This window comes from Thalassophryne amazonica, chromosome 6 (genome assembly GCF_902500255.1).
Source record: "Thalassophryne amazonica chromosome 6, fThaAma1.1, whole genome shotgun sequence".
NCBI lineage: Eukaryota > Metazoa > Chordata > Actinopteri > Batrachoidiformes > Batrachoididae > Thalassophryne > Thalassophryne amazonica.
The window spans coordinates 65,456,441-65,482,491 of NC_047108.1; the positions used below are offsets into that span (position 1 = coordinate 65,456,441).

A 26,051-nucleotide genomic window follows, 5' to 3' on the forward strand; every position below is an offset into this window, starting at 1 on the left:
CCTCAAATATTGTTCACAAACCAGTCTAAATCTGTGATAGTGAGCACTTCTCCTTTGCTGAGATAATCCATCCCACCTCACAGGTGTGCCATATCAAGATGCTGATTAGATACCATGATTAGTGCACAGGTGTGCCTTAGACTGTCCACAATAAAAGGCCACTCTGAAAGGTGCAGTTTTGTTTTATTGGGGGGGGGGGGGATACCAGTCTGTATCTGGTGTGACCACCATTTGCCTCATGCAGTGCAACACATCTCCTTCGCATAGAGTTGATCAGGTTGTCAATTGTGGCCTGTGGAATGTTGGTCCACTCCTCTTCAATGGCTGTGCGAAGTTGCTGGATATTGGCAGGAACTGGTACACGTTGTCGTATACGCCGGTCCAGAGCATCCCAAACATGCTCAATGGGTGACATGTCCAGTGAGTATGCCGGCCATGCAAGAACTGGGACATTTTCAGCTTCCAAGAATTGTGTACAGATCCTTGCAACATGGGGCCGTGCATTATCCTGCTGCAACATGAGGTGATGTTCTTGGATGTATGGCACAACAATGGGCCTCAGGATCTCGTCACGGTATTTCTGTGCATTCAAAATGCCATCAATAAAATGCACCTGTGTTCTTCGTCCATAACAGACGCCTGCCCATACCATAACCCCACCGCCACCATGGGCCACTCGATCCACAACATTGACATCAGAAAACCGCTCACCCACACGGCGTCACACACGCTGTCTCCCATCTGCTCTGAACAGTGTGAACCGGGATTCATCCGTGAAGAAAACACCTCTCCAACGTGCCAAACACTAGCGAATGTGAGCATTTGCCCACTCAAGTCGGTTACGACGACGAACTGGAGTCAGGTCAAGACCCCGATGAGGACGACGAGCATGCAGATGAGCTTCCCTGAGACGGTTTCTGACAGTTTGTGCAGAAATTCTTTGGTTATGCAAACCGATTGTTTCAGCAGCTGTCCGAGTGGCTGGTCTCAGACGATCTTGGAGGTGAACATGCTGGATGTGGAGGTCCTTGGCTGGTGTGGTTACACGTGGTCTGCGGTTGTGAGGCTGGTTGGATGTACTGCCAAATTCTTTGAAACGCCTTTGGAGACGGCTTATGGTAGAGAAATGAACATTCAAAACACGAGCAACAGCTCTGGTTGACATTCCTGCTGTCAGCATGCTAATCGCACGCTCCCTCAAATCTTGCGACATCTGTGGCATTGTGCTGTGTGATAAAACTGCACCTTTCAGAGTGGCCTTTTATTGTGGGCAGTCTAAGGCACACCTGTGCACTAATCATGGTGTCTAATCAGCATCTTGATATGGCACACCTGTGAGGTGGGATGGATTATCTCAGCAAAGGAGAAGTGCTCACTATCACAGATTTAGACTGGTTTGTGAACAATATTTGAGGGACATGGTGATATTGTATATGTGGAAAAAGTTTTAGATCTTTGAGTTCATCTCATACAAAATGGGAGCAAAACCAAAAGTGTTGCGTTTATATTTTTGTTGAGTGTAGATGAACAGCCTATAATGTTTTGCACCTGCGTATAAGTTTTCCCCTCTCCACTCACCTTTTTAATCAAACTACGCTGTTTTTCTGAACAATGTCTTGAACGTCCCATTTTCCTCAGACTTTCAAAGAGAAAAGCGTGTTCAACAGGTGCTGGCTTCATCCTTAAATAGGGGACACCTGATTCACATCTGTTTGTTCCACAAAATTGACGAACTCACTGACTGAATGCCACACTACTATTATTGTGAACACCCCCTTTTCTACTTTTTTTTTACTAATAGCCCAATTTCATAGCCTTAAGAGTGTGCATATCATGAATGCTTGGTCTTGTTGGATTTGTGAGAATCTACTGAATCTACTGGTACCTTGTTTCCCATGTAACAAGAAGAAATATACTCAAAACCTGGATTAATCTTTTTAGTCACATAGCACTACTATTATTCTGAACACTACTGTATATATATATATATATATATATATATATATATATATATATATATATATATATATATATATATATATATATATATATATATATATATATATATATATATATATATATATGGGTGCATATATCTTGTATGTTTATCTTAGCTCATACATTCTGAACATTTTGTAACATTGTTATAGTGTAAAGTTTTATTATATATTACTTGTTTTACTACTCCTTTTTTTTTATGTTAGCACCAAGTACCGCAACAATTTCCTAATGTTGTGAACTTGTTCACTCATATGGCAATAAAACCTTTCTGATTCTGATTCTGATTCCAGGTTCAGCATTCAGGTCATGTCCTAAAGCTGTGCACAAACACCCGTCAAATTCTGAAGTTAACTTTGCCCAAAGTTTGTGTAGCATCTTGTTTGTCTTTGGTAGTTGGTGATGGCCGCGAAAGAATCCAAAGACTAAGAAATACAAAACAAGTTGGGTGGAATGTAGCAGAATAAGAATGCACTCGAGTGCCACACTAGGAAGGCATGGGTAATACGAAGATGGCAAGCCAGTGCCGTGGCACGATAAAGAACCGCAAGGCCAAGAACAAAAAGGTGAAGGATCACAGTGCAGGAAGTGGAAGAATCTGGCTCAAGCCTTACTGAGTTTGGACGCATCAGCTGGATTTGAAAAACAGGTCTAAATGCTATCCAACCAGAAACCAATCCAGAGTGAGTCGACTCGAGCCGGATTCCCAAATCCATTCTGAGCCAGGTCTCAGATGTTTATTTCTGGTCCAACTCAGTCTCACAGATTGTCGTGATTCAGCAGCACGAAATACGTATACGTACATTAACTTATTGGTTTGTGATATTGCCACGAAAAGTGAAAAATTTTTGTCATAGCAACATGAATTCATTCTAATTCATTCAATGATGGCTGCACATAATTAAAAGTGCAGCGGGGGGTGGGGGGGGGTTATGGGTAGGGTTGGGTTAGGAGTAGGGTTAATAGTGAGTTGAAAAAAAACCCTCACAAAAATTTGAATCATTTTGTGACGGGAGGACCCATCCTGTCTATTCGCCCTATTGATGTATCCCATAATCCCTTGCGTGCCAGAGAGTCGCTGCAGTCAAACAACATAGAGAATCCACATGATGACAATTGTAAATAAATATTATACTACAAAAATGTAATTTTTTATGCTTTTCATCACGTTAATAACAGACTGCTGCATGATACCCTGAAAACTTGCTAAAACAATTATAACAAATAATCTGTGTCTGCTACGTTTAATCTGCGTGGAATTTAATAAACGCAAACCGAATTTCAGACATATTATATATATTAGTCTGGAACAAAGAGGACAAACAGTGTTGTAAAGAACAATAATCAAGACATTAAAGAGCAAACTTCACTTTCCCCCAGAACAACAGGAAGTGATTGTAGCTCACAACAGCTCTCGTTGAAAATAACGGAGAGACAGCCTGTGATTCTCGTATGTTTACATAAAATAAACACAATAACAACGTCTATAAACCCAGAGAATATATTCATGAGAGATTTAGGAGCAATATAAAATAGTTTTATGTTGCGATGTTAATGCTGTTGTCCGTGTGCAGCGGTTAAAGCGCAGCCCGCTCAGAGCGTCTCAATGCATTTCTCAATGTTACTGAGATCTCGCAGCGCGGCGACCTTTTCAAAGTTTTGCGGGATTTGAAATCTTAATAGGGTGAATGGCTGATACTGAGACCCTGATCCATGCGTTTATCTCTTCTAGATTGGACTAGTGCAATGTTCTATTTTCTGGTTTACCACAGTCTAGCATTAGGGCTCTCCAATTGGTTCAGCAGCCAGACTTTTGACACGAAGCAGAAAGTTTGACCACATTAAACCCATTTTGGCATCTCTTCACTGGCTTCCTGTCCCAGTGAGATCAGGTTTTAAGGTACTGCTACTAGTCTATAAAATTGTTCACGGACTGGCACCTAGCTGACCTAATTAAATCTTACGTACCGGCCCGGGCTTTGCATTCTCAGGGTGCAGGACTACTTTGTGTCCCTAGGTTAAATAAGAAGTCTGTGGGCCATAGAGTTTTCTCTTATCGTGTCCCTGTTCTGTAGAATGATCTCCCTGCATCATTAAAACAGTCAAATTCTGTGGAGACTTTCAAGTTCAGACTTAAGACTAGGGATGGCTATTGTTAAGATTTAATCGATATCGATACATAATTGATTCCGCTTATCGATCCGATTCCTTATCGATTCCCTTATCGATACCTCTTGTGAATTTTTTGTGTACTAAAAGTAGGCTTTAGAGGTCTTCTATGTCAGCGGGTCAAAGAGGTTTTTCTTTATCGTGCACCCGCTCTGTGGAACAGTCTTCCTGCGACTGTGAGGCAGTCGAAGCCCGTGGACATTTTTAAGTCAAGACTTAAAACCTATTTTTATTCTCTTTCTTATGAATAGTTTTTATTTTGTTTTCTGTTTTATTATTTTACTTCTGTTTTTAATTATGTATTTAAATTTTTTAATTTTTATTTATTTATTTTCATTTTTATGTTGAACTGTTCTGTGTGAGGCGCCTTGAGGCGGCTTTTGTTGTGATTTGGCACTTTATAAGCTGATTAAATTGAAACTGAACAACATTTTATTGAGTCTTAAAGTAAATAAATATGAAATTGGTTAATGAGTCCTTAAACTCTGGACATAATAAACTCTACATGGTGGATCCTTGATCTCTGGTCACAAACAGAAATAAAATCTGTAGTTTTTGTCAAAAGCATTTCCTTTCAGACATTATTGGCATGAATGTCTTTCCATCCATCTGAGCTGAGCTCTTGATGCTGGCTGCGCTGCACGAATGCAGGACGTCTCATTTTGCGAGGAAAAAACGTTTTAAGCTGTGTTCACACCGGGCGCGACGCGAGCGACTGCAGCCACAGGTTGCCATGTAATCCCTACGTAAGGATGCGTTTTGGCCCCAAACCGCACAGCGCGACGCGATGGACGCGAGTGAAGCGATGCGAGTGAAGCGATGCGAGTGAAGCAATTTTGAGCGTTTTGCGCATTTGTGATGCGATATTGCGTCGCCTCACGTCGCGTTGCCCTCCTCCCCAAGTTCAAAAATCTGAACTTTTTTGTCTCGTCTCGTCGCGCCGTGATGACCAATCAGGGACTGAATATGTAGTGACGTGGAGATGTCTGGAGTTTGACTGAAGATGTGAACATGTCCTGTATCTGGTAGCAGCCTGTGAGCAGGACTTATGTCTCTTTTGTCCTTTATTTCACAATCATCAATCAATCAATCAACATTTATTTATAAAGCGCTTTACAGCACTGACTGGTGTCCAAAGTGCTTAACATTAAAAACACAAATTTACAAAAATAAAATACATATAAAATAAAATTTTAAAACAACACATAAAAAAGAACATAAAAATAACAGAACATGTCACCTCCCCACTAAGTGTTAAAAGCCAGTTTAAATAAATAAGTCTTTAACTTAGATTTAAAAAGTGCTAGGTCAGGAATAGTACATAACTCAAGAGGTAGCTCATTCCACAGTCTGGGGCCAGCTACCACGAAAGCATGATCACCCCAGCGTTTATATCTTGACCTTGGAACATCTAAGTAAAGCTGGCCAGACGCCCTTAATGTCCTACTGTAGGTTCGCAAAGTTAAAATTTCAGACAAGTAGGGAGGTGCAAGGCCATAAATAGCTTTAAAAACAAACATTAAAATTTTAAAATCAATTCTAAAATGAACTGGAAGCCAGTGGAGTGAGTACAGGACGGGCGTAATATGCTCACGTCTAAAAGTGTTTGTTAAAAGACGAGCAGCAGCATTCTGCACCAACTGGAGACGTGCAAGAGACGACTGATGAATGCCCGAATAAAGTGCATTACAATAATCAAGTCTGGAGCTGATGAAAGCATGAATGGCTGTCTCAAGATCACGTCTACTGAGAAAGTGCTTTTTTTAGCCAAAAGGCGAAGTTGGAAAAAACTAGCTTTGACAACAGAATTTATCTGTTGATCGAACCTCAAACAGCTGTCAAATATCACTCCCAAATTCTTGACAGCTGGTTTTACATAGTTAGCCAAAGTACCAAAATTTGGTGTTACCACATTTGGTATGCCAGAGCGCTCAAACACCATGATCTCAGTTTTACCATCATTCAGGTAAAGGAAGTTTTGGGACAGCCACTGCTTTACATCATGAATACAATTAAATAATGATGACAAAGCATCACTCCCATTAGTCCTCACAGGCAGATAGATTTGCAGATCATCTGCATAACAATGAAAGGACAGGTTGTGCTGGGTTATAATTGACCCCAATGGCAGAATGTACAAAGAAAATAGAATCGGCCCCAGGACAGAACCCTGCACAGAGGAGCAGTTGATGAGGAGAGGTCCCCAATCATGACAGAAAAGCTCCTTTCAGCCAAATATGATCTAAACCACTTAAGTGCAGTACCATGAATGCCAATAAAATGTTCTAACCGGGAGACAAGTACTGTGTGATCCACAGTATCAAAGGCTGCTGTGAGGTCCAACAGAACCAGCACAGCAGGATTCCCTGCATCCACCGACAGAGTAATGTCATTATGAACTTTTAAAAGTGCTGACTCAGTGCTGTGTCGCGATCTAAACCCAGATTGGAATTTTTCAAGGATGAGATTGTCTTCTAAAAATGATTGAAACTGTAAAAAGACAACCAGAAATGGTTAGATGAGACACAGGTCTAAAATTGGATAAAACTGATGAGTCCAGGTGAGGTTTTTTAAGAAGAGGTTGAACCACAGCATGTTTAAACTGGCTGGAACAGCCAGTTTAGAACAGACAGCTGGAACAGACCCTGATCTAAGACAAGCATTGATAAAAGTTAGGAGACCCGCCCCAGCAGTATTAAAAACCTCCTTCACCACCTTAGCTGGAACAACATCAAAAGGACAACTTGTAGATTTTATGTGTTTTACAACATCAGCGAGAGATGCAAAAGAAATGGGCTCAAACTGTTCGAGCACAGCAGAATGTGCACGAGGAGCAGACAACTCAACATTACAGCTCTGATCAGCGTTCTGTCTGACTGATGAAACCTTATCAATAAAAAACTGAAGAAACTCCTCACAGGTTGTGGTTGTAGCGTCCATCAAAACAGAGGTGTGTGGATTTACAACTGAGTTTATAGTCTGAAATAACACACTGGGATGATGACAATTGCTAGAAATAATATGAGAGATATTGTGCTTTTGCCTCCTTCACAGCCTTCTGATAGTCAGACTGTCCCTCAGAAAACCCAGAGACACCTGTAGTTTGTCCTTTTTCCATTTTCTCTCCGCCTGTCTGCAGCGTTGCCTGAGGGCACGGGTCGTGGCATTTAACCAGGGGTCGGATTTTGATTTCCTGGATTTGCAGCGCATCGGTGCAACAGAGTCCAAAATTACTGTGCATGTAGAGTGGAAAGAAGAGAGGATGTTATCTGGGAGTAATGGAGAAACCAGTCCATTCATGGCATAAAACTGAGAGTCCATGAAGGCAGCAGCAAAGTCCCCCGCTGTCGAGGAGGTGACCAAACGGCGGCGAGAGACAGGAACAAGTGGCTTACTAGCAGATGGAGGAGCAATAAATTCAAAAATAACAGGAAAGTGATCTGAAATAGCAATGTCTGATATGTCCTTAAATGAAACTAAGAGCCCAAAAGAAATAACCAGGTCCAAGGTGTGTCCAACATTATGTGTTTGTCCATCCACAACTTGTGTTAGACCAAAAGAGTTCAGGAGGCTTTTAAAATCATCAGCCAGCTGATTAGAAGGACAACAGATATGAATATTAAAATCACCACAGACCAAAAATTTATCATATTTTGGGATAAAATCTGCCAGAAACTCAGAAAACTCCTGAATAAAATCCTTATTAAATTTTGGTGGACGATAAACAACAGCACAGAGCACAGGACAGTCGAACGCCATGACAAACAACTGAAGTTCAAAAGTGGAGTAGACATTAGAAGATAAAAATCTGCATTTAAAGCTGTCTTTAAAAACCGTGGCCACACCCCCGCCTCGACCTGATGCTCGCGGGGAGCTGAAAAACGAGCAGCCGGGGGGGAGGAGCTCAGAAAAGGCGCTATTTTCACCTGGTTTCAACCAGGTCTCCGTTAACAGGAGAAAGTCCAGATCACGACTGGAGAAAAAGTCATTCAAAATGAAAGTCTTACTTGTGAGTGACCTTGTGTTGACGAGCGCCACACAGACTGAGCGCACGTCAGTCTGCTGCGAGACACGACTGAGCGGGCGCAGGTTCTCCTGCATGCAGCCACGACTGCAGCTCCTCACAGGACGGCGACGCGGAAGTGGAGACCCGGCATCCCGGACAACTGGCCGGAGCCACCAATAGCGAAAAGTCAGGGAACGCCGCACGTCGTAGCCGTCATATGGTGTGAAGAACCCGGCTATGAATTGTCGTGGAGCATGTTTGCAGGAAACAGCCAGGCACACTCTGAGCCGAACACGGACTCCTCCTCTCTTCCCGCGTCCTCTGCGACGCAGACGCCGAGGCAACATGTCAAGCAGCTGGCGTAGAAAGTCCGGTACAGACGCTAAGACAGGCGGCGGGGGCAGCCGCGTCCCTGGCCGTCCGCCCGAGCCAGGAACAGGGAAATTCTCCAGCAAAGCCCGAACACTGATAAGAGTCTGGCGATTATACACCAGGAGCGGTGACACATTCCATGCAACAAAATGCAAAAACAATAAAAACGACACTAAAAGAAGCGAGTGCCGACGGCAGGCCACATACAACGGCGCCATCTTGACAGGTACTTGGACAGTTGTCTTCTGCAATTCCCTCCCATCATCCCAATCATGACAGAGTTTTTGGAGCAGCACCACAGCAGGGGGAACGGAGTTTCTTTTTCTTTTTATTTTATGTGCGCGCGCGAATCGTCCTGGAGATTATTTTACTTATTAACTACACAGCTGTATAATAAAGCAAATGGTGACTGGTTTCTAAACACAATTATGACAGAGTTTTTGGAGCGAGCAGCAGCCCTACTTGCAGCAGCGGGAGCGGAGCTTTTTCCTTTTCTTTTTTTTTTTTTTTACGTGCGCGCACGAGCAAATCGTCTGTAGAGAATATTTTATTAATTAACTACACAGATGTATAATAAAACAAATGGTGACTGGTTTCTAAACATAATTATGACAGAGTTTTTTGGGGGAAGAGCCAGCTGCAGCAAGCAGCAGAGTTTCTTTCTTTTTTTTTTTTTTTTAATTGTTTACATGTGCACGCGTGAATGGGACAGTTGATCCTCAAACTGGCTCCCGCAGAGCCGGAAGGACCGCTGAAAGCGGCCGTCACCCAAACACAGCTCCTGCAGCAAATAATGATACTCTCTGTATTGGGAGCTTTTCACAACAACTCGCTCCGTGTGATCAAGGTCCGTCATGTTAGCTTGACTGACAACCGGAGCCGGCGAGCGGAATGGAAGCTCCTCCTATTTGATGACGCACCGGGGCGAATTTTCGCAGCGAAAGTCCACCCAAGCAGAGCGACACACCGGGCGAAGGAGGCACGTCCGTCACCTGGAGACCCACGCGAATTTGTAGCGTCTGATCGCGCCCGGTGTGAACGCGGCATTAGTCTATTGTAGTTTCTTGTCTGTATTGCAACGTTTGTAAGAGGTGTCATTTTATTTAAAGCAGCAATTCGATTTGACGTTATTAACTGTGACTGGACTCTGTCTCAGCAGAGAACCGCGCAGCATTTGGAGCTGTGCCAACGGAACGGAGGACGATTCTTGTTTCTTGACAACAACAAAACAAGAGTCCCAGTTAGTGACTTTAATACACACAGAAGTGACTCATGATATTTTAATGGCTTTAAGAGGGGTTAAGAAGCGGCCTTACCGTTTCTGAAGAGCAACGACTCAAAGAACCAACGAGCCAGTGGATCGAAGCATTGCTTCATTGATTCACGCTTCAAACTGGAGTCGTGCTGCAGAAACGGTTGATTACAGAGCCACTGCAGGGTCTGTAATCAACGTAGAGGAATGATCATTTTCCCGACAAACACACTCAAAAACAACAGCTGCTCTGAAGGACCGATAAGGGAATCCTTAAGCAAAAAGGCTATTGATATCGGTGGATCGATTCATTGATATCGGTTCTCGATACCCAACCCTACTTAAGGCGCACTTATTTTCCCTTTTGTATGGCTAGCATACTGGCATAGTATAGTTTTATGCTTTTTACTCTTTTAATTCATTTTATTAGGAAACTGAGCGTGCCGCAGCCTCAACTTTACCTAAATTCTGGGTCTTTTAGTGAAGCTTAGAGGTAGTGGCCGGCGATCACCTTAGTATTTCCTGTTTTTCTTGTTGTTTAATGCTGACAAATTATACTGTATTTCTTATCTTTCTGATGCCTGTTTCTGTTTTTTCTCTCTGTTTAAGGTGCAGCTCCATCCAGAGATGGGAGTTGTATTTGTGCTGGTGAGGAGCTGGGGGAGGTGTGTGTGGATTGGGAGGTCTGGGCGGCTTTGCTTGAGCTGCTGCCCCCGCGACCCGACTCCGGATAAAGCGGGAGAAAATGGATGGATGGATGGATGTTTGTTTGCTTGTTTGTATGTTTGATTTTCACATACTTCAATTTAACAGTGGGACAGTACTGTTATCATTTTACACTAATAAACTTGCATTTTACGGTAGACACACTAAAATAACAGCATAGTAAAACTGTAGAAAAGCAGTATAATGCTGGAAACTCTAGCTTCCAGTAGTTTACTATAAATCTAAATGGAAAATTATTACAGTGTATTAACAACCCATTTTCCAAATTAAAGCATGGACCTTTATGACATTATCATAACAGTGCCACATTGTCAAATGTTAATGTGCAGACTGGTTTGTGGTGTTTTACCCAGAGAGACAGCGTGTTTTATCTCTAGGGCTGGAGAGCAGTGGGTCCGCTGGGAGATACTGAACTATGCCTGCATAGCTCCTGTTGCTCAGATACACCACAGCACCTAGAGGCAAGAGAGCAATGAGGTTATACAACCTGAAATTACACATACACACATAGTGGTGCTTTTGCTTCATGGCAAGAAGGCCTAGGGTTCAAAGTTTACATGTCCCACAATGTCCCTCTAAGATCTGGAGTTCCATCAGGAAAGGAAAGGCAGGGGCCAAGTGTAGGACATCGGGTGGGTTTCTGTGGTGTGAAGTGGAAGAGAATCTGGATGTGAATGTGTGTTTCATACCAGACAAGGCCTGTACCCATTTACAGCTGGGTGGACTGAGACCATGCACAAGGACACAGACAGGGAGCTTTAAATAAACACACCTAGAATCTTGGTCTATAAGTTGTCAGTTCAACTGCTGTACAAAAGAACCACTCGTTGGGTCAGACAGGCCATCTAGCGTAACATTCAAACCAAATTAAAATGTACATCATATCCCAGATCTGCCATGGTGACCCTAAGCAAAACAGAAGCAGTCAAAAGAAAGTGTGAACAAGAAACTCCCATATTTCAAACAGGAAGAAACCTCAAGCAGACCAGACTCAGCAGGGTGGCCATCTGCTCTGGCCAGACTATAAAGATGGAACAAAAGCATAATGCAAGATTGAAAGTATGTTGCAAAACCAGCAGTAAGAACTTGTGCTTTAATTGCATCCCAATTTATTCAAGGATTTAAAGAAGAGTGATTATAAAAACAACCTCAAGTGATTGTTTGAAGTTTCAACTGTTTCCTGTGTTCAACAAATAGTTATTTAAAACTTCTAGATGTAAGGTCAGTATATTAAAAATGTATTTTTTTTTTTTACAAGCTTTAAAAATAAGCTTATATCTACTGAAGTTAATGATGACGTTTCTCCTATATTAAAGAATATGAAACATTATTTAATACCTGAATAGTCATATCTGAGAGGCCCCATCCACCTGTGTTTTTCACTCTCAGACAACACGTCACCATAGAAGCCGTAGCCCAACAGAGACACGGAGTAGTGCACCACAGCAGACGCATGATGGATGGAACACACATCCAGTGGCTGTGAGTCTCCTGCAACATAACATGAGAGGTTTTCAGAAAATCACACAGATTAAAGGGGTCATATTAAGCACTTTTTTGCAAGCTAATATGGAGATGCATCTCAAAAAATTGATATCATGAAAAACTTCAATGTTAATATATGAAAGAAAATGTTGCAAGCACTTTTTTATTTTAATGTTGATAATTATGGCCTACAGCTCCAAATAAATAAATAAATAAATAGAATAAGGAAAATCCTGATCTCAAAAGAGTAGAATATTTCACAAGATCAGTTTTTTATGTTGTTGTTTTAAGGATTTATAATATAGAAATGTCAAATTTCTGAAACCCATTTTCATTTGTGCATTTAATAGTTGGTCGGGGCTCCTTTTGCATGAATTACTGCATCAGTGGAGGTGATCAGCTCGTGACACTACTGAGGTTTTATTGAAACCCAGGTTGCTTTGACAGCAGCCTTCAATTCATGTGTATTTTTGGACTAGCGTTTCACATCTTCCATTTGACAATACCCCATAGAGAATGTATGGGGTATTGCATCGTGGCTCTTGTGATGCTCCCGTAAATTCTTGAATCAGCTTTTCTTGACAGCCCTCTCAAAGTTGCACTCATCCCTGTTGCTTGTGCATCTTTTCCAACCATACTTTTCCCTTCCAGTCAACCTTCCTTTAATATACTTTGATACAGCATTCTGTGAACAGCCAGTCCTTTTAGCAATGACCTTCTGCGGTTTACCCTCTTTGTGGAGGCTGACAATGAGTGTCTTCTGGACAACTGTCAGGTCAGCAGTCTTGCCCATGATTGTGCTTCTGTGCACTGAATTACACTCTAAAAAACGAACCGCTGTCTCAACAGCAAAAAAAAAAAATGTAACAATTTGCATGGATTTTTTTTTTTACTTATTTCAACTTAACTAAGGTTATTTAAACTTAACTAGAGTAGTCCTGTGCCATTAACTCAGTTGAAAGTTGAAATTTTTAAGTCGAAAGTTAAAAGTTGAAACTTTTAAAAAATCTATGCAAATAGTTACATCAATTTTTCTCGTTGATACAGCAGTTCCTTTTTTAGAGTGTAGACTGAGAGAATGCTAGTATTTAGTCTGAATAAATAGTGACCTGAAATGAAATATTCTAATATTTTGACATACACATTTTATGTTTTTTACCTACAGGCCGTAATTATGAAAATTAAAATTTAAAAAAATGCTTGACAATTTTAGTTTAAATGTAATGAGTCTAGAATATATATATATATATATATATATATATATATATATATATATATATATATATAAAATCACTTTCTGAAACACCTGACAGAAAATATTGAACTTTTTCCACAATATTCTATTTTTAAGAGACGTACTATACCTGTTGGTCACTATGAGTCATGCATCTAAAAAAAAAAACAACTCAGATTTCTATGGATTCTTACACACCTATAATTTCTTACAGAAAATCAGTTTTCCAGTGTCTCTCGTATATAATCATGGCAAACTAAAGAAAGAGAGGCTCCTCAGGACTAATCCAGTTGAGGCTTGTGGTGGCTCTGATGTCAGCGTTACTAAGCAGCCTCACAAAGTTTCTGGTATATTCTATACTCCACAATAAAAACATTGCAGTTACTCTGTAAAAAGTAATGTATCAGCAGACATACCCCAAAAGAATTTGCACTCTGCATTACATGTTCCAGTCCAGGAAAAGCCCATTGCTGATGTTTTTACATTTTGCATCACAATGCAATCACAATTATTCTGTAAATATTTTCTCACCGATGACAATGTGCAAAGCTGAAGTAATAGGGTCGATCACTCCCACTGTGGCAAAGCACACGCAGTCTGTCGAACCTATGGGTGCATTACAACAGGAAATACATCAGCAGCTGTAAACGCCGCTCCGTCGGAGGAGGAGGTGAGGGATCAGAACACTGTCATTACCTGCAGGGATGATGCCGATATGAAGCGGACAAGGTTGTAAAGTAACAGCAGGATCACTCTCACAAAGCCCTGCCTCTTGTTGTGTTCGCCCAATCAAACCGTGGAGTACTTCACTGAACATGCCGTCCCCACCCACACACACCACTCTGTTGTAAAAGAACAAAGTCTCTGTGAGAGTTCTCCACCTGTGACAATCTGACAATAATAATGATAATAGAATAGATAGTAATAGAATTAAAAGAATAGATAATAGAATAGATAATAAGAGAATTCTTACCCATCAAAGCCCGTCAGGTCTTTCTTCAGGAGGTGATCTCTGGCCTGGCCGGCCCGCTCTGTGACTAAACACATGGAAATTATATATATATATATATATTTGTGTGTGTGTGTGTGTGTGTGTGTGTACGCGCGCATGTGTGTCTACGGACAAGATAACTCAGAAACAACTGGAAGGATTTCCTTTGGACCTGGTGGAAATATTACCTGAAAGAATATTTAGAGGTAATCAAATTTTGGAGTAGTTTGGTTGAAGGTCAAAAGTAACAAACAAACAACAACAACAACAACAAAAACATTTTTTATGTCTCAACAGCCAAGAAGCCTAGATGGATCAAACTTGGTGGGAATATTTCCTGGATAGATATCCAGAGGTGATGAGATTTTGGAGTAGTTTGGTCAAAGGTCAAACACCTTTTTTGTATATCTCAATAACAATGAAGGTCAGATAGATGATCTAAAACATATAGATTAGCAAGTATTTGTGACTGATTGGAAAGAATAACTTCATAACGAAGTCACATGATGAAGTCGTACATCGTCAAAAACACCATTACAGATGTGTATATTTACTTGTGCATTTATATTGGTGTGTAGAGTGTGCATGTTATGCATCCGCCCTCTGATGTGTTTCAGTTCTGTTTGTAAATACAACAGATCTGATTTTGAAATTTAACCAAATTGACCAAAGTTTGTCATGATTTTGTTGTTTCTTACCAGTTACATGAGAGCTGATGCCAGCCAGCTCAAACAGAGGAGCTACCAGAGAATGGTAGATGTGCCTTCCTTTCTTTTTCCCTCCAAATGGGTTGATGAACACCAGCAGCCTGTGAGGGCGCATGGGACCTGGAAGTTGTAAATAATCAAGAATTTATATTGAAATCCTAGCTGAGTCAAGACATTGACCAGTCAGTGTCTAGTTGTATAATCGGTGGCCTTACTGTGGGTTTTAAGAGCCAGTCTTATCTGTGCTGTCCATTGATCTCTGAGGACATGACTGGAACAAGTGAACTGGATCCGGCCCAGTCTCCATAGTAACCCATAAGCGCCACCACCGCTGCTACGTTTAACATAGAAAACTGCAAGTGGATGACAGATAATGAAATCATAAAGTATTTTCGTTAACACAAAGAGCGACTGCATCCTGAGGCAGTAATGGGATATATTTAATTTAAATGGCTTGACAAACTGTTCTGCACAAATGATTCATCTTTACAATTCCTTCTGATATTTAACAGCAAAAAGCTGTGATATGATTTGCTTGCGGTGCGTTTGTAGCCTTAACCGGTTCTGATATAGCTGAGAGTTTCTCGAGAACCCACCTGTGAAGTCTTTGTCTGTGTCCTCAACTGACTTTTGGGGGAGGATCTCCACCCGGCCCTCCTCCACTCCCACCACCTCGGCCACAGGTACTGAGACTTAGATCACACAAACACGCAGCAGATTTTAGGGAACACACTTCTTCTCATGAACTGAAAATTAGGCTTTCGAAAAAAACGAGGCAAAGCCTAGGCACCTACCCTGAAAATGTAGTTGGATAGATAGATAGGCAGGCAGGCAGACAGACAGACAGACAGACTGTGCTCTGTGATATTGTGTTAGGGGTTTGTTGGACTTTTTTTAATCATGTGTGCCCAACCCTTCCAGTTTAACTAAAAAAAAGTTATTATCTCTTAAACCATCTATTTACAACCCCAATTCCAATGACGTTGGGACGTGTAAAATGTAAATAAAAACAGAATACAATGATTTGCAAATCCTCTTAAACCTATATTCAATTGAATACACCACAAAGACAAGATATTTAATGTTCAAACTGATAAACTTTATTGCTTTTGTGCAAATATTTGCTCATTTTGAAATGGATGCCTGCAACACGTTTCAAAAAAGTTGGGACGGGGCAACAAAAGACTGGGAAAGTTGATGAATGCTCAAAGAACACCTAATTGGAAACAGGTGAGCGTCATGATTGGGTATAAAAGTAGCATCCCCAAAAGGCTCAGCCATTCACAAGCAAACATGGGGCGAGGATCACCACTTTGTGAACAGCTGCATGAAAAAATAATCCAACAGTTTAAGAACAATGTTTCTCAATGTTTAATTGCAAGGCCGGTGATCACCTTTGTATTTCCTGTTTTCTTGTTGTTTAATGCTGGCAAACAATAATGTATTTCTTGTCTTTCTGGTGCCTGATTCTGTTTTTTCCAACAGTTTAAGAACAATGTTTCTCAGTGTTCAATTGCAAGGAATTTAGGGATTCCATCATCTACAGACCATAATATAATCAGAAGATTCAGAGAATCTGGAGAACTTTCTACACGTAAGCAGCAAGGTCGAAAACCAACATTGAATGCCCGTGACCTTTGATCCCTCAGGCAGCACTGCATTAAAAACTGACATCATTGTGTAAAAGATCTAACTGCATGGGTTCAGGAACACTTCAGAAAACCATTGTCAGTTAACACAGTTCATCGCTACATCTACAAGTACAAGTTAAAACTCTACCATGCAAAGTGAAAGCCAGACATCAACAACATCCAGAAAGGCTGCCACCTTCTCTGGGCCCAAGCTCATTTGAAATGGACAGACGCAAAGTGGAAAAGTGCACTGTGGTCTGATGAGTCCACGTTTCAGATTGTTTTTGGAAATCATGGACGTTGTGTCCTCCAGACAAAACAGGAAAAAGACCATCCAGATTGTTACCAGTGCAAAGTTCAAAAACCAACATCTGTGATGGTATGGGGGGTGTGTTAGTGCCCATGGCATGGACAACTTACACATCTGTGATGGCACCATCAATGCTGAAAGATACATCCAGGTTTTGGAGCAACACATGCTGCCATCTAAGCGTCTTTAGGGACGTCCCTGCTTATTTCAGCAAGACAATGCCAAGCCACATTCTGCATGTGTTACAACAGAGTGGCTTCAAAGTAAAAGAGTGCAGGTACTAGGCTGGCCTGCCTGCAGTCCAGACCTGTCACCCATTGAAAATGTGTGGCACATTATGAAGTGCAAAATACAACAACAGAGACCCCGGACTGTTGAACAACTGAAGTTGTACATCAAGCAAGAATGGGAAAGAATTCCACCTACAAAGCTTCAACAATTAATGTCCTCAGTTCCTAAACGCTTATTGAGTGTTGTTAGGAGGAAAGGTGATGTAACACAATGGTAAACATAACACTGTTCCAGCTTTTTTGAAACGTGTTGCAGGCATCCATTTCAAAATGAGCAAATATTTGCACAAAAACAATAAAGTTTATCAGTTTGAACATTAAATATCTTGTCTTTGTGGTGTATTCAATTGAATATAGGTTAAAGAGGATTTGAAAACCATTGTATTCTGTTTTTATTTACATTTTACACAACGTCCCAACTTCATTGGAATTGGGGTTGTAAAAGAGCCCATAATGAGGACAAAGTCATTTCATTTTGGTTAACTGTGATGCACCGGGTTTCTTCAAAAGCCAACTTTTCTTTAGCTGTGTAGTATTACACAGAGTGCCTTGATTGGAGAGTCAACTCAGAACATGGCACCATTTTGGGTTCAACTGCGCTGAACTACTGAATGGACCTTTTATGTTTTCAACATTTTTTTAAATCATTTAACCACATACAGCAACACATCCAGGTAAAAATACTATCAAAATAAATATAAAAATAGTTAATCTATCAAATTTACATAAATGTATAATTTAGGATGATTTATTTAATTAATTTAAAGCCTGATTTATGCAGCTGCTGCTTTGTAACTCCATGTCATGCAATGACGTGCTTGACAGCTTTAAAGTTCTCCATCGCTGGATTATGCTTTATTATGGACTAATGTGACCCTCAGCAAACTTTTCTTTCTACAATCATCACCTTCAAATCAAAGGTGAGCTGTACGATTCCCTCTTTTTCCAACTTCATGCTATAAATGTGTGGACTTTTCTGATCCATTTATCAGCGTGCGCACTGCAAAAACTGTTATAATACCATTGGAGACGAAGGCTTAAAAGCAGAAAAGTGTCAAACCACAGCCTTTTGTGTCTGATTTAACAGTTGCACGTCAGGCTGTGGCTCCGAGTCAGAACACCGTTAGAAAAACTAAATGGTCATACTTTTAATCACAGAAATAACTCCTCTCCCATTTTCCACAAATCGGTGCGTGTCAGAGCTGAACTTTAATTTGTAGCTCTGCATGTCCAGACTGCTCAGGGTTTTTAATGGAAATACATTGCGATCGGACGGGACATTTTATCTGATGTGAGCAAAAAATCTGCTGTACAAAATCTGTTATATACAATGCTTATTACATGGAAAACAATACAAAATCTTTAGGACTTTTTTTTGTCTGGTGACTGCGAATATCTGGTTTATATGATGACAGTTTAGGTGAGTTTTACTGTACATGCCACTGAACAATAAATTTACCTCTCAAAGCTTTGACGATGATGTCGGCTTCCATCCCAAACGGTTGACTTTATTTTCCCAGATTTTTCTTCTGTTCGGATCTGAAGGGAATCTGTACATCCTGAAGCCCTTGCTGTGTCTATTTGTGCATCCAAATGCACAACAACCCGGCATTTTCAGTGAATAGATACATAAAATAGCTGGATTTACATGCAGACACATTAACAGCGAACAGTATTTTGAACCCAAGATGGCACCATGAGTCACATGACCGATTTTTTTTTTTGACTCCTCATGTTGCCACTCTCTCTAATCAAGGCACTCTTGTATTACATAGACATGTCTGCCACCTGCTGGAAGGTTAATAGATACTGGATTATGATGGATTAGGAGCAGGTGTGGGGTGTCACTGCATCCACCGCACTACAGAGCCATCTTGGATCCTAGACCGTTATCACCTGGGCAGACAACTGGTCCAACGCCTCCTCTCAAAAGTATTCAGATATCTGTCACAACCAGGTGAAACCAACCCAGTCTCACGGCAAGTCGTGATTCAGCAGCATGAAATATACATTAATCTATTGGTTTGTGCTATTGTGACGAAAAGTGCCTCATTTTCGTCACGGCATCACAAATTCATTCTAATTCATTCCGTGATGGCTGCACGAAATTAAAAGTGAAGCGGGGGGGGGGGGGGGGGGGGGTATGGTTAAGGTTAGGGTCGGGGTAGGAGTATAGGGTTAGGAATAGTGAGTTTAAAAAAAAACCTGTCATGAAAATTTGATTCATTTCATCACAGGAGCACGAAAAAAAACCAAAACGTGAGACTGGGCTAGGTGAAACACAGGTATCCCATTTGCCTTCTACAACTACGGTACTGGGGTCCTCAGCATGGAGGCACCAAAATGTGCTAGGTCATCCCCAGAGAAACATGCCACATGCTCAAATTGTTGCTGCCGATATTTCCTCACAACACAAGTGATACTCCTCATCTTAGTCTTTGGTACTGTTGGAATGACTTCTGTCAATGCTTAATATGAGAAATATGTTTTCATATCTCAAAAATGTGACGTGACTGGCAAAAACTAACACCAGATTCAGATTCAATGCCTTCAAATTACCCAAAATCCATTGCAAAACTCCATGCAAGAAAAATGGTGTTGACCAGTGTAATATGCAGGAAAGTTCCCTGGTCAGAGCTCAGAGCGGAAACATGAGGATTACGAGGGCTGTCCGTAAAGTATAGGTCCTTTTTATTTTTTTCAAAAACTATCGGGATTTCATTCATATGTTTTTACGTCAGACATGCTTGAACCCTCGTGCGCATGCGTGAGTTTTTCCACGCCTGTCGGTGACGTCATTCACCTGTGAGCACTCCTTGTGGGAGGAGTCGTCCAGCCCCTCGTCGGAATTCCTTTGTCTGAGAAGTTGCTGAGAGACTGGCGCTTTGTTTGATCAAAATTTTTTCTAAACCTGTGAGACACATCGAAGTGGACATGGTTCGAAAAATTAAGCTGGTTTTCAGTGAAAATTTTAACAGCTGATGAGAGATTTTGAGGTGATTCGGTCGCTTTAAGGACTTTTCACGGTGCGAGACGTCGCTCAGCGCTCTCAGGCGGCGTCATCAGCCTGTTTCAAGCTTAAAACCTCCACATTTCAGGCTCTATTGATCCAGGACGTCGTGAGAGAACAGAGAAGTTTCAGAAGAAGTCGGTTTCAGCATTTTATCCGGATATTCCACTGTTAAAGGAGATTTTTTTAATGAAAGACGTGCGGACGGGTCTGCGCGTTGGGACCCAGCCGACGCGGCGGCACAGGAAAAACACCTCCGTGTTGATAACCATTTGTTAAAATCCAGTTGGCTTTTGATGGCTTTCAGTGGAGTGAGTATATGAGAAATTGTTTATCAGGTGGAGATGTTCCAACTTGTCCTTAAGGCTTCCAACAGAGGTGTTTTTCTTGTGGCGGAGCGTCGCGGCGGCTGCGAGCCGACGTTGCAATCCGCCCGCACGTCTTTCATTAAAAAAATCTCCTTTAACAGTGGAATATCCGGATAAAATGCTGAAACCGACTTCTTCTGAAACTTCTCTGTTCTCTCACGACGTCCTGGATCAATAGAGCCTGAAATGTGGAGGTTTTCAGCTTGAAACAGGCTGATGACGCCGCCTGAGAGCGCTGCGCGACGTCTCGCACCGTGAAAAGTCCTTAAAGCGACAGAATCACCTCAAAATCTCTCATCAGCTGTTAAAATTTTCACTGAAAACCAGCTTAATTTTTCAAACCATGTCCACTTCGATGTGTCTCACAGGTTTAGAAAAAATTTTGATCAAACAAAGCGCCAGTCTCTCAGCAACTTCTCAGACAAAGGAATTCCGACAAGGGGCTGGACGACTCCTCCCACAAGGAGTGCTCACAGGCGAATGACGTCACCGACAGGCGTGGAAAAACTCACGCATGCGCACGAGGGTTCAAGCATGTCTGACGTAAAAACATATGAATGAAATCCATATCGTTTTTGAAAAAAATAAAAAGGACCTATACTTTACGGACAGACCTCGTATATGGTACACATGTTTCTGCACTGTGCTATCCAATCACAGCAGTCTTCCTGGGTGGTTGCCGTCCAGGGTCCAAGGCGGTTCGATGGTGTGGTTGACACAGCTCCCTGACCTTCACTACTTCACCATGTGAAAGTGCAAAACTGCAACTATTTAAGCGGTGGTGTTATTACACTTATATTAACCGGGTGTAATGACAGTAAGTTCCTGTTAAGTGACTGATGGTGAGGGGTTGGAGTGTTCCGGCTCTGACCTCTGACACCGGACCCGGCTCTGACCTCTGTTCTAACCTTGTGCCTGCATGTGTGTGTGCTCTGCGTATGCGGGTGTGCAGTATGTTGTGTTTCATGTGGGGGTTGTCTAACTAGTTGTTCATGTTTTCTCCTGGTTGTAGGCTGGATCCCTTTGCTCTGCCTGGAGATTCACTTCATGATTTATCACTCACACAGTTTATGAACTGTAGGCGTCTGTGCAGAAAGCACGTGTCAAAGATTTTTTTCTACTTCCACTTTTTTTTTTTTTTTTTACTTTTTTCTACTTGCACATGATGAAATCGACCGTGTTGCTCTAAATCACCTCAACAGCCTTCGCTGTGTGACAGTAAAGGTTATTTACAAGGGACGGATAAACGTGTAGTAGTACTCTGCATTACTGCGATGTGTGTAAGTATACAACCCCTGGCAATAATTATGGAATCACCGGCCTCAGAGGATGTTCATTCAGTTGTTTAATTTTGTAGAAAAAAAGAAGATCACAGACATGACACAAAAACTAAAGTCATTTCAAATGGCAACTTTCTGGCTTTAAGAAACTATAAGAAATCAAGAAAAAAAATTTGTGGCAGTCAGTAACGGTTACTTTTTTAGACCAAGCAGAGGGAAAAAAAATATGGACTCACTCAATTCTGAGGAATAAATTATGGAATCACCCTGTAAATTTTCATCCCCAAAACTAACACCTGCATCAAATCAGATCTGCTCATTAGTCTGCATCTAAAAAGAGGTGATCACACCTTGGAGAGCTGTTGCACCAAGTGGACTGACATGAATCATGGCTCCAACATGAGAGATGTCAATTGAAACAAAGGAGAGGATTATCAAACTCTTACAAGAGGGTAAATCATCACGCAATGTTGCAAAAGATGTTGGTTGTTCACAGTCAGCTGTGTCTAAACTCTGGACCAAATACAAACAACATGGGAAGGTTGTTAAAGGCAAACATACTGGTAGACCAAGGAAGACGTCAAAGCGTCAAGACAGAAAACTTAAAGCAATATGTCTCAAAAATCGAAAATGCACAACAAAACAAATGAGGAACGAATGGGAGGAAACTGGAATCAACGTCTGTGACCGAACTGTAAGAAACCGCCTAAAGGAAATGGGATTTACATACAGAAAAGCTAAATGAAAGCCATCATTAACACCTAAACAGAAAAAAACAAGGTTACAATGGGCTAAGGAAAAGCAATCGTGGACTGTGGATGACTGGATGAAAGTCATATTCAGTGATGAATCTCGAATCTGCATTGGGCAAGTTGATGATGCTGGAACTTTTGTTTGGTGCCGTTCCAATGAGATTTATAAAGATGACTGCCTGAAGAGAACATGTAAATTTCCACAGTCATTGATGATATGGGGCTGCATGTCAGGTAAAGGCACTGGGGAGATGGCTGTCATTACATCATCAATAAATGCACAAGTTTACGTTGATATTTTGGACACTTTTCTTATCCCATCAATTGAAAGGATGTTTGGGGATGATGAAATCATTTTTCAAGATGATAATGCATCCTGCCATAGAGCAAAAACTGTGAAAACATTCCTTGCAAAAAGACACATAGGGTCAATGTCATGGCCTGCAAATAGTCCAGATCTTAATCCAACTGAAAATCTTTGGTGGAAGTTGAAGAAAATGGTCCATGACAACGCTCCAACCTGCAAAGCTGATCTGGCAACAGCAATCAGAGAAAGTTGGAGCCAGATTGATAAAGAGTACTGTTTGTCACTCATTAAGTCCATGCCTCAGAGACTGCAAGCTGTTATAAAAGTCAGAGGTGGTGCAACAAAATACTAGTGATGTGTTGGAGCGTTCTTTTGTTTTTCATGATTCCATAATTTTTTCCTCAGAATTGAGTGATTCCATATTTTTTTTCCCTCTGCTTGATCTAAAAAAAGTAACCGTTACTGACTGCCACAATTTTTTTTCCTGATTTCTTATAGTGTTTCTTAAAGCCAGAAAGTTGCCATTTGAAATGACTTTAGTTTTGTGTCATGTCTGTGATCTGCTTTTTTTCTACAAAATTAAACAACTGAATGAGCATCCTCCAAGGCCGGTGATTCCATAATTTCTGCCAGGGGTTGTATTCTAAGGAGCACCTACTTGTTGTTTGATCGCGGTTCTTCTTGTCGACCTCGGTCCAGTTGAAGTACCAGCCTGTCAGAACCGCCCGGTACCGTTTAGTCCCGATCCACAGGCTCGACTCCAGCCTCAGATCTGTCGCCATGTGGGGGAGCAAACAAACAAACAAAACAAACAAACAAATGAAAGCCGCGGTGTCGATCGTTTGTTAAATCGTCATTGTTTATGATCTACAGTATTATGTGACACGCCGATGTCGCCAGTCCGACTCTAATCTCTCATCTCCTTCTAATTTCACGATAAAGTCGTTTGAAGACGCCTTTAATATTCCGGGAAACTTCAAATGCGCAGCACGAGTTTTATTCTGAAACGATCCGCCCCCTCGGACACGCCTTCCACGGTTACACCTGAGAGCAGGTGACTCTGCTGATTGGACGGCACCAAAAACAAACAAAAAACTTATCTATCGCTGTACAGAGAAATAAATGGGTGATTCTTAGACTACGGGCACTTATTATGTCCTTTGATCATATTGTATGAAAAACAGAAAAAAGGGGAAATTTCACACTTTTAAGAAATTTGTTCTAGTAGTCTATGATGACTTTTTCACCTTTTTTCAGCATCATTATATGCAAATATTGCCGTTTTGTGCTTGTCCCACACCCAGACTTTTGATCTTCAATGATAAAAATGAATGGTAAAGAAACGTTTTTTCTAATGTTTTAAAATATCTCTGAATAAAATATCAGTAAAATAATCAAAACATAATTGGGGTATTCAATGTCATACAACTGGTGTGATTTTTTTTTTTTTAACAAAATGTAGTTGTCCCACACTATTGCCATAATTTCCACCACAACACTGTAATGTCCCTTTAAACAGTTTGTATGAAAGATTGTTTGGGTAGTTTCTATGGAGATAAACAGTGACATCAGAGCACATGTATATAGCGCCAAATCACAACAAACAGTTGCCCCAAGGCGCTTTATATTGTAAGGCAATGGTGTGGTGGAAATTACATTTACAAGGCCAATAGTGCCCGTTGTTAAAGAATCACCCAAATACCAACAGTCTTATGGACAAAATCATAAACTGTAGTAACAACTGAGTGTATGAAAGCCAAAGCCTATGATCACGTGATTAAAAAGGAATAATAATCATACTGCATATCTCAGTTGACAAAACATGACAGGTGTCATTCATTTTTGCTCAACAAACCTTGACCATGTCCATTTTATTCTTGGGAAAACAAAATTCAATTACGTTTTTGTTTGTTTGTTTTTGATTTTTGAAGGTTGATTTACAATTATGAACTAGCACTTTAAAGGGGTCATGTTACACATCTTTTCATCAAGCTAATACGAGTGTTGTAAAGCAGGAAATTAGTGTTCTCTTAGTTATTCTCTCGCTTTCTACAACTCCAAATCAGAAAAGCTGGGATTAGAAGGAAAATTCAAATTAAAAACTATCAGAATCAGAATCAGAAGAATCAGAAGAAGTTTATTGCCATTGCCAATGAACAGGATTCACAGACTAGGAATTTGCTTCGATATAATGGTGCAACATTAAACAGAGAGCAATATAAATGCTAAGATGCGGTGATTCTTATGTTTACTTTGACTTCTGTTTCATTGCAGACAGTATGGTGCTTTAATTCTATCAGTCCTGCAATCTATGTAGAATGAATTAATGAATTTATTTATTCAGCACACACAGACTCAAAAATAGCAAAGAAAGCTCATAAGAAAACAATTTAACAACATACCCATGTGCCCAAAAAGGTGTAGGCAGATGCAAAAGCTTTTAAACGTCCACCCCTTTAACCATTACAAAAAGTATATAAATATACGTATACCTATAATAACAAATAAAAAGTATAAATTAGTCACTGAACTAAAATTTCAGAACACGACCATGCAAACGGTGCATAATGCACAAACCCAAAAACAAAGCAAAATGAATAAACTTAATTCATCATGCTATAACAAGTAATTAAGTAATTTTTATAGAGCCTTTTAAAGCCAACCAAGTTACTCAGTGATTTAATGTTATCAGGGCACTTATTCCAAATATTAACACCTGTAAAAGAAACACATTGACTTTTTACAGTAGTTTGACTCTTTGATTTCTCAAATAATAATGTTCCTCGCAAATTATAACTGGAGTCCCTCATTTTAAACTGGTTCAGGACATGTTGTGGGTAAAAGTTTATTTTTTACTTTAAACATAATTTGTATTATGATATAATCAATCAGGTCCCAAAATGTCAAAATATGTAAACAGACACATAATAGATTTGTTGGCTCATGAAAATTCAGTAGGTATATCTTATATATTATATTTCAATTCTAAGGTGGAGCTATGCTTGTATACAAAGGTATATCTAAAAAGGAAGAGTAAAATAGAAGAGTAGAAAAGAGTAGAGTAGAGCCACTTAGGTGCATGGTTTTGAGAACCAGGGATGGTTCTCAAGACCAGGCTAATAATTCTTATAGCTTTCTTTTGTAGTAAAAATATAAGATTTGT

The 26,051-nt window shown here is 40.7% G+C and overlaps 1 protein-coding gene across 1 annotated transcript in view; it reads right to left on the bottom strand.

Moving 5' to 3' along the window:
• zgc:158263 (ceramide kinase family protein) overlaps positions 1–23,868 on the bottom strand; it is a 46,677-nt gene extending 22,809 nt beyond the window's left edge. The window contains exons 1-9 of the mRNA XM_034172352.1: positions 23,547–23,868; positions 15,537–15,632; positions 15,156–15,293; positions 14,932–15,060; positions 14,216–14,279; positions 13,939–14,084; positions 13,774–13,848; positions 11,862–12,014; positions 10,873–10,978 (exon numbers count right to left, since the gene is read on the bottom strand). Of these exons, the coding sequence (XP_034028243.1) occupies positions 10,873–10,978; positions 11,862–12,014; positions 13,774–13,848; positions 13,939–14,084; positions 14,216–14,279; positions 14,932–15,060; positions 15,156–15,293; positions 15,537–15,632; positions 23,547–23,670 (1,031 nt within the window). The 5' untranslated portion in view covers positions 23,671–23,868. The remainder of the gene's footprint in view (positions 1–10,872; positions 10,979–11,861; positions 12,015–13,773; positions 13,849–13,938; positions 14,085–14,215; positions 14,280–14,931; positions 15,061–15,155; positions 15,294–15,536; positions 15,633–23,546) is intronic.
• Between the last annotated feature and the right edge of the window lie 2,183 nt (positions 23,869–26,051).